The 13527-nt window shown below is 42.0% G+C and overlaps 1 protein-coding gene across 1 annotated transcript; it reads left to right on the forward strand.

Annotated features, from left to right (window-relative positions):
• Nucleotides 1–2583: 2583 nt before the first annotated feature.
• si:dkey-32e6.6 (extracellular matrix protein 2) lies at nt 2584–12148 on the forward strand. The gene is made up of 8 exons (XM_034537355.1): nt 2584–2591; nt 2679–2913; nt 3218–3333; nt 4578–4710; nt 4786–4943; nt 5135–5274; nt 9655–9978; nt 10620–12148. The coding sequence occupies exons 2-8, from the start codon at nt 2859–2861 to the stop codon at nt 10795–10797; spliced, it is 1104 nt and encodes a 367-aa protein (XP_034393246.1). The 5' UTR covers nt 2584–2591; nt 2679–2858; the 3' UTR covers nt 10798–12148.
• Nucleotides 12149–13527: the final 1379 nt, after the last annotated feature.

Raw genomic sequence — 13527 nt, forward strand, 5'->3', positions numbered from 1 at the left:
TGTTTGGTTTTGTTATGTTCACTGCCTATATGGTGTGATCTTTTTTTACCTCCTGTATTTCTTAAATGTTTACCTGTATTGACTTTATAACTATGCTTTGCTTCTCTGTAAAACTAAACTGTTTTTAAAGGTGCTATATAAATAAAGTTATTATTATTGTACGAAAGTGTAATCTCACAAAGCTGCTAGCGTGGCTTCAGACTCCTGGTCCCATTTAACTGTTGTTGAATGTCTGCTCCTTGTGGCTTTTACAGATACCTGTCATACATGTTGTAGAACTGGCAGTGTTCACACAGTCTAGACCCTTTTTAATGCTGAGTGAGAAAACAAGGTCGTAAAGTTATTCTACGTCTGCAGAGAATGGACAACAGGTCACAACAGAGATAGTAACATTATTGTGTGTCTCAAACAAGCCTCTGGACCTGAACTAGGAGCTTAAGTTTGATGAATCATAGGCCTTGGCACCATTCTCTGCAGTGGAAATGGTCAATCCAGGGTGTTGTCAGACGAGGTTAAGGAAGGGGTTGAATGTGTGGTCAGTGGATTACTGCACGCTCCTGTCAAGATTGAAATGACGCATCACTATTTACCTTGGAAGAGCACATCAGGAAGTGTTTCCCGGTTTACTGTTAAATTGTCCAATGTGCCATTTGGAATAAGTCTGGATTCTTGTGTCGTCTCTGCTCATCAGCTGAGCTTCAGGTGCAGACAAACTAAACCGACCACAATTAATACACAACATTAACTTGACCGATATCGGAAATGTTCATATTTGAGGCCTCGTTAACCCCAGAGGCTATTGTTTAGGACACAAGTACATGCACACACATTTTGACATATTTAGTGTGAGTATGTGTGGTTACTGAGCAAATACAGTGGGCCTGTCAGCAGGTTTCACCCCACAGTGAAAATCCAAGTTTGGCTCACACAGTCTGCCAGTGGCACCTGCTTGGCTCAGCTGTGACTGTGGGGATGTACACACTCCAGAGTACATGTGCGTGCAGACAGTAGTGTGTGTACAGAATGTTTGTTTTCATACATAGATGCTAGCGTTTGGCTCCAACCTGAACTTTCTACCAACCCTGTTTCTTGTTTGGAAAAGGGCTAAAGTCAGTCTGATTCATTCAGGAGAAAGACACAGACATGACACCGGATCACATGTGTCACAATGTCTGACTAGAAACTATCACAGTTGTATGAAACTTATTGTGTTCACGTTTCTATCTTTTGCCTCCGGTCTGTCTTTCATCTCCTCCACCAAATGTTAGCAGACAGTTCTGAGAGGGTGCGGAGACAAGGAGGAGCAGGGCGGGTCTATGTATTTTATGGTGTGATGAACAAGTCTTTATTAACAATGTGAGAGTTTATTTGACCTCTATGCCTCCTAGATATTCCTTCCCTTCTTCCTCTCAACATTCACTCTGAGTTGAGGGCATGTGCAATATGGTTTAGTGTTGCTTTTGGCTGACTCACAAGAGAGACGCTTTATCGTGATGTATCCTCTCGCGTGAACTCTCAAGTCAACTTCTCCTCACTGAAGTTTCTTCCCTTTGGCATTACCATCTGAACTCTCTGTGGATTTGCTTCATCCTCGCCTCAGCACCAAAGACCTACTTGTTTTTGACTTCTCTCTCCAACGGAAACAGCTTTAACTGATAAAACATTGAACAATGAACATGCCAAAGAAATGGATCATGTTCATTGGTCTCTGTAGCACAGTTTTATCAGGACAATGCCTCGACTCTCTGTATGACATAGATTCATTCATGGAAACCTCTTCTGAGACACCCACATTGGAAACAGCAGCAGCTCATCCACCAGGAATCGATACGGGACTGACCTTGTTGGGAACATATGCTTTAAGTGTGACCCTCCCTTCTGGTAAGATTTGATCTTTTTATCTTTCAAATGTTGCCTGTTTCTGTCTGCATGAGCTTGGCAAATAAATGCTTTAATATCTGAAATAATTTACATAGCTAAGCATACATGGCAGAGTAAAAAGCTATGTTTTTTATTTCTTATTTCTATATGTCTTGAATTGCCTTTTTCTGCTCGGCTTCATGAAGAAGTGACTGAGGATGAGCGTCTCCAAATGGAGGCAGAGGAGGAGAGGGAGCATCAAGGAGCTGAGTTCAGAAAGCTGGATGCTGGTAGAAGAAGAAGAGGTGCTTGGGGGAAAAGGAAACACACGGCTACTGTGGAGGCCACTGCGTATAGAATAGTATGGCACCTTTCTACCATTTGAACACAGAAAAACATATTTCTAAATAAATGAAAAACAAAACGGCCCACATAGGGCATCCACTTATGCTGATTTATTTCCTTGAAACATGTCAGTAACTTCCGGCTGCTTATTGCAGGCAGGTATTGGGCAACCCCTGACGGGCTGGAGAAAGCGTGGGAAAGGAGAGGAGGAAACCAGCGCTCTTATTGCTGCACTTAAGGAGCTTCATGCTGATAAACAACGACTGATGGATCAAGGGAAAGCACAAGAGGAGGAGGGAGAAGGAGAAGATGACGACGACGATGACGACGATGATGATGACGACGACGATGATGACGAAGAAGAGGAGGAAGAGGAGGAGGAAGAGGTTGGATTTGTGTTGTTTTGATTCAGGTAATTGAATCATCCATGAATCAATTGTTTGTAATTGTAATTTATTCTTTATTCTTTTCAGGAAGAGGAAGAAGAAGAGGAGGAGGAGCAGGAAGAAGAAGTAGAGGAGGAAGAAGAAGAAGTAGAAGAAGAGGCAACTGAGGCTCCCAGCAATCAAACGGAAACTCAGTCCAGCTCTACAGAGTCTCCTCTCAGCAAGTGTCAGACTGCTGACAGAGAAATCAGCTGCAGAGGCATCGGCATGACTCTCCTGCCAATCATCCACAACCTGCTGGCCACCAATCTAGACATGGCAGGTGTGTGTGTATTTGTGTGTGTGTGTCTGTGTGTGTGTGTGCGTGTGTCTGTGTGTCTGTGTGTGAGCGTGTTATTGTGGTGGTAGATTATTTTAACAATTATAACCACTTTAATGTCTTAACAGTAGTACATCGTATTTTGTAGGAACAGTAAGTTAGGATGGCGAACCATTAAACTTGAAACTAAAATAACAAAGTTCATTGACTTGTGAGTCAAGTGACAGTGAAATGACTGTACAAGCCATATTATATACTTGTAAGTATATACCATACAATACCATATTCATGTGATTTATCTTCAAAGAGAACAACATCAGAATTATCAGTCCACAAGTTTTCTCTGGTGTGCCGAACCTGGACACACTGGACCTGAGCAAAAACAAACTCGATGATGAGTCGTTCAGCCAGAACCCCTTGTCGGTGAGTCCCAGCTGCCCAGTCTGAAAGCCTCATCTGCAATTGTACATCACACCCATAGAGTTGTATTCTGCATGTTTAATTGTGCTTGAATGGGCATCCCACTACTATGTTAGGGTTCAACTGAAGGTCAATGTTGCATAGTATATGTTTGATACAAATGCAAAAGGAGACACGTTGATGTGATTCACCCAAGTGATCCACCCAGACCAGAAGTACAGGTGCAGCCGGCTCTACCTACGGCCAAGGGAATGTTACAACTGTCGTTTCTTGGGGTGTCAAAAGGAGAGGAGGCAGAGCCCAGAGGAAACTTTAAACTGTCAATAAATAATAAGTGGTATTACATTTAGACAACACTTGCTCTCTTGCCTGATTGATGGTCAAGTGCCTGAAAAAGCTTGATGTTGTGGCAGGATAAAATATAAAAAATGTAGTCTAGTATTATGCACCCTTAAGTGTTAAATATCAATCCTCAACAAAGCAAACGAATATAAAGCATAAAAACAGGCAACACTGATGTGTCTTTACCTGCAGGTTTAAACTGCACATACTATTATTTTCCTGTTCTATGGGTGGCATAGGTGAGCATGTGTAGATTTGGTCTGATACTGACCCCAAAAAAAGCTCCCTTATTTGGAGAATAAACAGCTTGCTAAATGTGAATGAGTTTTATTACACACTTTGCATCTAATTAAAATAAAAAGCAGGCTGTATCCTGTATCATTACAGTAATAAAAGAGCACGGAAAATTGCATTAACTAATCCTTTCTAAGAATAACCTCTGGTCTAACCTCTAAATGATCACAGGCCAAACTCAGATCCTGACCACACCGAGGCAGCCCACCACACTCTGACCAATCATTACTCACCACGACCAACGTACTCTCCCAGTATTGGCTGGACAGACCTGTTGGAAAACAGCTGCAGCCAATGGCGTGGAAAATAAAATAAAATAATTTTTGGAGGATGTTTTTTTTCTTTCTCTCCTTTTCTACTTTTCTGCTCACATCCCAGTAATGACAGAGGACTGGTTGAACTGGCTTGACTGAAGAGCCACACAGCGTGGCTTTGCTAAAAATACAACATGATAGAGGACATGGAAAAGATGCATAGATTTGGTGTATTTATGTAAACTCTGTGATTGTGTCCTGGCAAGTTGGGATGGAAAATTATGGATTATAAAGTATAATTTTGTCTGTTTTATCTTTCTCGCCTATTCACCCCTGTTTATGCTGCGTGTCATGCAGAACTTAACCTTTCTGAAGAAGCTGAACTTAGACGGCAACCAGTTCACCAGCATCCCGGCACTGCCGCCATCTCTGGAGGAGCTCAGGATGAACAACAACAAGCTCAGTGCACTCAGCCCTCACTGCTTCAAAGGTAGGAGTTGTATCTGTGGACATGGAGGAGAAACGTCTTGTATGGAAAATAATGTCATTTAGTATTCTCCTCTAGATCTGATGAACCTGTTGAATCTGGAGCTTGAGAAGAACACTCTCCATGAGGGCAATGTGTCACCTCAAGCCTTCAGACCGCTAGAGAGACTACTGGAGCTCCAGTTGGACAACAACCGCTTCCGTTCCCTCCCTCTGGGCCTCCCTCCCTCTCTTCAGGTGCACTGGTATCACTTCACTGAATCCTGTAGAGAAAATCTGTCTCTGTAACATATTAGGTTCAGCTAAAGGAGGCAGCTGGGATTTATAATAGTACTCAGGGTCTACCAGAGGGCCAGACACTGAAATGAAGACTATGATTTATGTTCCAAATAGGACATCCCTGTCTTTCTTACTTTCTATTGGTGTAGAAGCTGGAGATGAATGGAAATCTGGTTGAAGAGGTGACAGAGGAGGCCCTGAGGGGCTGTGTCCATTTGGGAGTGCTGGAACTGAGTCACAACCTGCTGCATGAGCAAGGCATCGCTACCCACGCCTGGACCCGATTCAAGTACGTCCATCCATCAAACCATTCATATATATATACAGTATATATTCCCTCTTTCATCCATCCATCCATCCATCCATCCAACTATCCATTCATCCTTCCATCCGTTCATCCATTCATTTATCCATCCATCCATTAATTTTGATTACAAAAAGAATGATCTGCAGTTCCTCCATCATCCACAAGAGGGTAGACTGGTATTGTTTGAAATTCTGAATACTTTTGTTATCATTTTTAATTCACACACGTGTGAAAAATCAGTACTTTTGGATTAATAATGTGTTAAAAATGCTGTACTTTTTTCAGTGTCTTTGGTTTTTCTTTCTTTCTTTCTTTTTTCTTTTTCTCACACACATACATACACACACACACACACACACACGCACACACACACACACACACACACACACACACACACACACACACACACACACACTCACCAACCACCACACCTATCACAGAAGTTTTGACAGCTGACCTTGTGTACTTAGATGAGCAGGCGTGTGAGGGAGAGCTTGAGGGCAACCTGTATGTGTCTGTTTGTGTACGTATGTCTCAATGTATGTCTATGATGTTGTGTGTGTCCGCGCGCGCCTGTTGTTTAAATATAGTGAATTCCAGTGGTTTTGTTTCTCTTTGCTCCGTGGGATCCTTGCGAACCCCAAGAGTTTCAGGGAAAACAGAGGGAAAAAAATCCTGAAGAAAGACAGGAAAGTGCAATTGTACAAACTGTGGGTTGCACTCTATGACTGGATTATTATGTGAAAGTGTATGTAGAAATCTGAAATTGGGAAAATAGATTCAGACAAGAAAATCGAATCAATTCTTAGATGTTTTTTTAATCAAAAATAGAACCTGTAAAACACAAAACTTTGCCAAAAGAGAGACAGAGAGATAATGCAAAGAGATAAAGAGTTTGAGTGAAGCTAAAATGGAGCTAGGCAGCGCTCAGAGCCTTCGCTTGACTTCTGACTAGAATATATTTGACACCTGACCCTTGACCTCATTAGTGGCGACAGCAGCGTTCTTCCCATTGGCTCTGCAGGCTTATTAGCTGGTGCTCCATCTTAAAAAGCTTCCTTCAGCATGGCATAGACAGGAGATGGGAAACAAATTCAACTGGACCTGAACTCTGCTACCACTTTATAGACCTTATAGGGCAGAGGTTATTAGCAATAAAGCAAGACTCCTCCCATGTGCTTGGATTATATTATATTTTGCAGACCTTTAATAATTTAATCCACACTGAAGTACTTGTGGAGAAATGTATTCATCATATATCTCTGTAGTGTGTAGAGGAATATACAGAGAGGAACTGACGCAGAGTGAGAAGTAAATTGCTTAATGATAAAATACACTGCTGTGTGCTGGTTCTGGTTAGTGTTCCATGTAATGGAGTCAGTGTTATTGCTGCCTCCTGCTGGGCTTCAGTGATTAGAGGTACCAGGTTATAAGGAGCCGGGGAGGGCAGTTTGTACCTAGGATAGGTTTCAGATTTACTGTGTCCCAGATCTCATTTCTTTGTATTCTGTAAACCTATCCCATATCTGTCTTTAGTTTGTGTTTTTCTGGGTGTGTTTGCATTTGCTGCCAATGCGTGACCACCCTGTAAACATATGCACATGCTTATAATTAATTCAGTCCCGTTCATTGTTTTTTTTGTACTTAACTTGAGTGTTACCATTATAGTACTTAGTATTCTTTACATTTTTGTTCTTTTTACTCCACTTTAGTTGAAGATACTATTTTTTTTTGTTTTTACTAAGTGAATGATTAGATAATAACAAAATATATAATATCACTTCTGACATTTTTTGCATATTGGGTACTTCCACTTTTGATACTTTAAGTACATTTAGCTGACATTACTTGAAAAGGCCTCTCCTCAGGGGCCCAATCAGCGTCTTTCACCCTGATGAATGTGTAAAAAAACAGCACACACACACACACACACACACACACACACACACACACACACACACACACACACACACACGTCTGTTTGGCATCTTCTTCCGGCCCTTTATGAACCTGTCAGTTTAAATAACGGTCTCAAATGCCTCCAAATCTGCTCTTACTCCAGTCGATCAAAACTTACCAGCAATCACTGCTGCGAGCTAACAGACTTAACTCCAACTCCACAAATTCACTGACAGAACCAGAGCATGTTTACATTACTTCCACTGATTAAAGCTGCATAGTCATATCCCCCAAAAATATATTTCATGTATGCTTTCAATTGCAGTTTTGAATTGACGTCAACTATTTTTATTTGGAAATTGATCGAAACGTGGACTTTGTGCTAGTACGTAATACTGCATGTGTTCTATATATCATAACAGACTTGTAAATATGTCATCATCTTAGAAATATCCTTGTGAAACTACGTTGGCATTGTTAATTCATAAGCGACACGGAACAGAATTGATATGTTATTTGATCTTGGGTTTTGTTGAAAAGGATAGAATTTTTGTCCATTTGTTTTTTTACTTGTGTCACTTTGACAGAGAGGCTGTCGTTGGAGAGGACATCTGCGTAAATGTATCATTGCTGTGGGCTCAGACCGACTGCATGTCGGCACAGGTTCAGTGATAATCACACCAAAGATGTGTGTGTCGTGTTATGTTACGAGCTTGAGGACTTGAAACAAAAGCTCTTTTATCTTCGGACCACCACAAATTGGTTTTGTAATAAACTTAAATGCACATAACACCACACAAAAAACACCTACTATGACAAAGCGTCACACTGAGGTGAAGTGAAAACCTATGAGTATGATTTCAGGGATCTTTGGTTTTTATTTAATGCTGGCACAGATGACATTGTGTGTGTGTGTGTGTGTGTGTGTGTGTGAAATGAGCAAACTAAGCCAGGAAGGCCTCATGCTAACCATTAACTTTACTCTGATTGCTTAACGTAGCAATATTTTTGATTGATTTAGGGACTTTAACCCCTTCTCATTGACACACACCATCTATCTCACTGAAATAGAAACCCCACAAAAACACAAATGTTTAATGTAACCTGGGAGTTGTAAAGTTCAAGGGAGGCGAGTTAATGCAGAGGTTTTACTGTAAGTCACCTTTACGAGGAGCAGAAATGTTAAAGCTCCCAATATCAGTCAGACAGATGCCAGTTTAAGCTTCTCCTACATCCATAACTCTTCCCTCTCTTTCTCCTCATTGGTCCCAATTTTACTTTACTGTGTGGTCATTGGCTGCCCACCTTAGGGTGTTATGCGCCCATTGGCTGTTTAGTATGGTCTATGGATGGAAATTAATAGACAGGAAATGAGGTTCCTCTCCTGCGGTGAGCTTTTCTGTAAACTCACAACAGCTGTGTTGGATCTTAAAACAAAAACACTGAACTTCTGTAAGGCATGTTCACCTTAGACCCCTGAAACCTGGTCCTCCCTCGATGGCCGTCCATTCGCTTTCCCGCAAACTAAACATTTTCATACCTCTTATCCGCCATTCAGCCACAAATTCCCCCTCATGGTGCCACACTCTCTTACATTGCACCCCCTTGGGTCCCGTTATTTCCCCCCACCTGCTCCCATGATTCCCCTGCAGCTTTGCCTCTCACTCTGCACTCCTGACTCTCCAACAGCACAAGGAGCCCAGTAACTATAAAACACAAAGTCTGCAGTTAAATGTCTTGGAATGAGATTATTTGATCTAATCCAGAGCTCTTTAAACCATTCCAACATGCTCATGTCAAGCAGGTGTAATGTTCATCATGATGATTAACGTAAACATGTTTTACCTTGCTCTAAACACAAAGCCCAGCTGAGGCTGGTTAAAATGTTATCAGTTTTGTCGGTATTTTGTGATAAACCCTAGCATTGGACCTGATGACGACACAAGATAAAAAGTGAATTGATCATTAAAGTTGTTACAATTCATCCTGAGGGGCACAAGAATGTGTGGATCAAATGTCATGGCAATCCATCCAATAGTTGTTGAGACATCTCACACAAAATCACAAAAGTCAAACTTGTGGTGGCGCTCGAGAAAAAGCTGGAGGATCACCAAAGTTTCAGGATACATCATCTGGAAACCATGAATAAACAGAATTTTGTGCCAATCCATCCTGAAAACCTTGAGTTATTTCACAGGATAAGTGCACACTTGACTTGCAGATGGTGCGAGAGTAAAAAGTCAGGGCATTGCCAAAGTAGTACGTTGTATCCATTGGGACCATGAATGTCATAAATGTAATCTTAGAGTTGTTGAGAGACCTCAATCTGGACCAAAGTGCTGGATGGGCCAACAGTTCAACAGCCTGTCATTGCTGTCCACAATCAATGTATATGTAGAAGTTGTATTTGGAGATTTTCTTGTAGATATGTCACATAGTTATGATTCTTCTGTGTCTTCTCAGGTCCCTGGAGGCCTTGGACCTGTCCTACAACAAATTCACCTCTGTCCCAATGAATCTGCCTCGTCTCCATAAACTGAACCTCCAACACAACAACATCAGTCACATCGCCGCCTTTACGTTCCGTCACATGCGGTCCAGCCTACAGTCCCTCTGTCTATCCCACAATGCATTGAGCAATGAGGGAATGGATCGAGTCTCTTTTGTTGGAACGTACCGCTCACTGGGCGAACTTTTATTGGACAACAACCGTCTGGGTGAGGTCCCTCGCTGCGTTCGACAGTTTAAGAACCTGCAGGTGTTGAGACTGGACAACAACCAGATCAGGTAGAATCACACTTTCCATACAGTTTTATTGTCATTTTCAAAATGCAGGGATAAGCTAAATTCTCCCTTGCTTGTTACCAAATCCTGTCCTAATACCATTAGCTTTGCCAGTACAGCTCCCTTTGCAAATCACTAAGTAAAAGAAGGATATCGTGGCACATTCAATGTCTTATTATGGTCTACATTTCCTCATCATCTACCTGAAGGAGTCTCTGTCTGTTTATATGTATAAATGTATGTATGGATGTCCGTCCTTCGATTTTATCGACAACCGTTCATCCGTTTGACTCAGCGAATGTACGTCAGAGGACCTAAGGAAGTGCAGTGTTGACTGCAAGGTCATGAGATCCACGGGGCATATTTATTAGTCGAGCGTTATGTACTCAGCTTGTAGTGTCTTGAGAGGGGACCCCAATAAACTGTTAGACCGTCAAAAGACATGCTGGGTACAGCTCGCGCTCCATTACTGGCAACAATATCAACTGTTACGCCATCAAACAGCATGGTCCAACACTGTTGGCCAAAGCACTTTTACAGCTTGCACTTCTTTGTGCATTTGGGAAATCAGCACTTTTGAAAGGAAAACAGAGACCGTAAATGTAGTATTTCTAAATGTATGTGTATATATCTTGTGATTGCAGGCTGGTGAGGCAGTGGGGAGTGTGCCACCCTCGTAATTCTGGCTCCTCCTTGACTTCGATCCACTTGGAAAATAATCTGCTGGATGTGGAGAGGATTCCCCCAAATGCCTTTTCCTGTCTCACTGATGCTCAGGGACTGGTTCTCTATCCACAACAGAGGCTGTCACATGACCGATAGACCACACAGTGGGAAGGATTTACATGGACAGATACATACCCACAATATATGCATTTCCATCATTGTGACATACAGCTAAACAATAATTTCAGTTTTTTTTCCTGCAGGCTGGGTTTACAGAAAAAAACACTATCATGTAGTTTGCTTAGTCAGTCAGTGCTATAATGTTATCTTCCCCAAACCCATATTTTTCTATCACATCTCGCCTTTGATTAGGAAAATGACAGTGATGTTTTTGTATGTACGAAAGCAAATGTGTAATTTACACGGATGGAAATAATCATTATGTAAAATGCTCTTGGAAGTGTAAATGGCAAGTACACTGCAGTGGAATCCAGATCTACTCAAAGCAACACTTTTCATTCCAGTATAAAGTATTTAATTGAGAGAATGAAGACTGGAATAGATTAACCTATGTCTCTAGACTAAGTCTGGGCCTGTGGGTGGAGCCTTTAGTCAGTGTAAGTGGAAATACAGTTGGCGTGTTTGGGTGCTGGTCATCAACCATTCACATCTCGGGAATGCAGCAGGGGGTCCCTGAGAGATGGTGAACATGTCTGGTGACACAGTGTGAACCTAAGGGGCCGATTAGGAAGGAAAATACAAACGTCACACAGGTTCCCTATCACCAGATGACTTCCAACATAAACATCCACCACCAACCGCTCAGCAAATAGAGACACTTTGACTGTGAGGGGGGTCTTAGTCCAGGCCTCCAAACATGTTTGGATGACGTAAGTCACTGTCAGATTGTTTCCTGTAATTGGAGTGCAAGTATATGTCCGTGAGAGAACAGGGGCCGTCCATTATTTGTTAGCAGGCGGGAAGACGGTGAAAAAGGTGAGGTTAGTGGAGCTAAGGGGAATACAACAAGCTGAATATTAAAACACAATACAGCAATTGTTCTCAGAAAGTCTCTGAGCTCACGGAAAGATGAGAAAAAGCAGCAGTTCATGTCTTGTTGATTCCAATAAGATGTGGCTAGAAGACCAAAAAGAAAAGAGAATGAGAGTGGAGCACACTCAGAGCTCTTTGACTGTGGGAACTAAAGCCACTAAAGCTCTGGTGTTGTGTCAACCTTGTTGATTTCCCAGATTGCAATGTCCTCTCTTTCTCTTTCTGTGTATATTTAGGCACAGTATTTCACTTTCCATATTCTGCTGCTTGTCCACCTCACACTCACAACTCACAATGTCGTCAGTTGCTTTACACCAAATCATGCTGCAACACACATGATATCTGTTTCACTCACACAAAAACAATCTAAATATGTTATGAGGGCTGATGGAAGAGCACCAGTCTCTTTAATTTGATAATCCACCCGTGCAAAGACTCAATACAGTTTGCAGGATGTCACAGTAATGCATATAATTAAAATGATAAAATGTTGTGCTCACTGTCGTAATTTACAGGCGGTGCACTTGCTGTGTTGCTCCAGGAATGAGTTTTCAGCAGAGAGCAGGGTTTCTGTTGCACTAAATGAAGAACAGAAGGTCCCCTGCAGACTCTACGGTTTCAAACACACTCAGTGCGAGGCAGAGAGAGAAAGACAGTTAATAAGAGAAAGAGTTAAGCTGGTGTATTGCTGGGGTATTGAGAGGCGAACAACTGACAAAGTTAACACACACACACACACACACACACACATGCACACACACACACACACACACACTTTCTCAGCCTGGGGCGTGTAATTACATGTTAGATTTCTGCTTTCGGTCTTGTGCATGTGGTGCAGTCTCCATTCTCCATAATTGTACAGTCATTTTGCAAACAGCACATTACTGTCTAAGAAACTACACGTTCACATTTATACTGCAGTTCTTGCATGTACAGGCAGAGAAGATCTAAACTGCATCAAATCTCTTTTTGCAGTTTCTCTTCTTTGTAGTTTTGCACAGATGGATGCTTCAGCTTAAATCCTCAAACCTCCCCCCCACAGCTTGTCATAAATTTGACAGGCTTGCCACTTCTTTGGCATCCATCATCCTGTGTGTGATATAACTAAACTGTTAAACCGATGTCCCATCACACCCAACAGATGTTTTGCATCCTGTCGAGCTGAGGCCAGAGCCAGTTTGATAAAGAAGTTGACCGTAGAGCAGTGCAGTGCTTTTTTTCTCCCTTGCTCTGTCTGTTTTACCCAGCGACAGCAACTTCCTGTGTTTGTTATTGGAGGAGCGAGGGGGGGGGGGCGGCGGCTGATAAAACAAAAACAAAAAAGCACCAGTCCACACACAGAGAAGCCAGCAAAGGAATTTGATTTCATGACTCAGACGGGCATCAGGCATAATAAAGTGAAGAAAATAGAGAGCTGTCAGAACATGAGATTGGATTCCAGTATCAAGGGTCAACTATTTGAGGTCAACAAGAATGTGCTTACTGCAGCGAAGGAGCGCTAACCGCTCGGCCATCACCCCTGTTATGCTTATCCTTGACATCCAGAAACATTAATGAATATGAAGTATATGAAGGCTTCAATCAAAATCCAGAAACACACTTGACAATACGGTCAATACTATTCACTTTTATCTCTTGCACACAAAAAAGTGATACACAGTCACTCTTATGATATCACCTACCCAAGAACTAACAAGTGAGTGTGCTAGAGACACGTTAGCTGAGCAATAGCAGGACAAAAAGAGTTTAATTTGGATGCCAAGCCCTCTAGCTACAGACCAACACCATAATCAAGAGAACCACAGAGAGTGTGAGAGAGAGAGAGGGACA

This window comes from Cyclopterus lumpus, chromosome 7, assembly GCF_009769545.1.
Source record: "Cyclopterus lumpus isolate fCycLum1 chromosome 7, fCycLum1.pri, whole genome shotgun sequence".
NCBI lineage: Eukaryota > Metazoa > Chordata > Actinopteri > Perciformes > Cyclopteridae > Cyclopterus > Cyclopterus lumpus.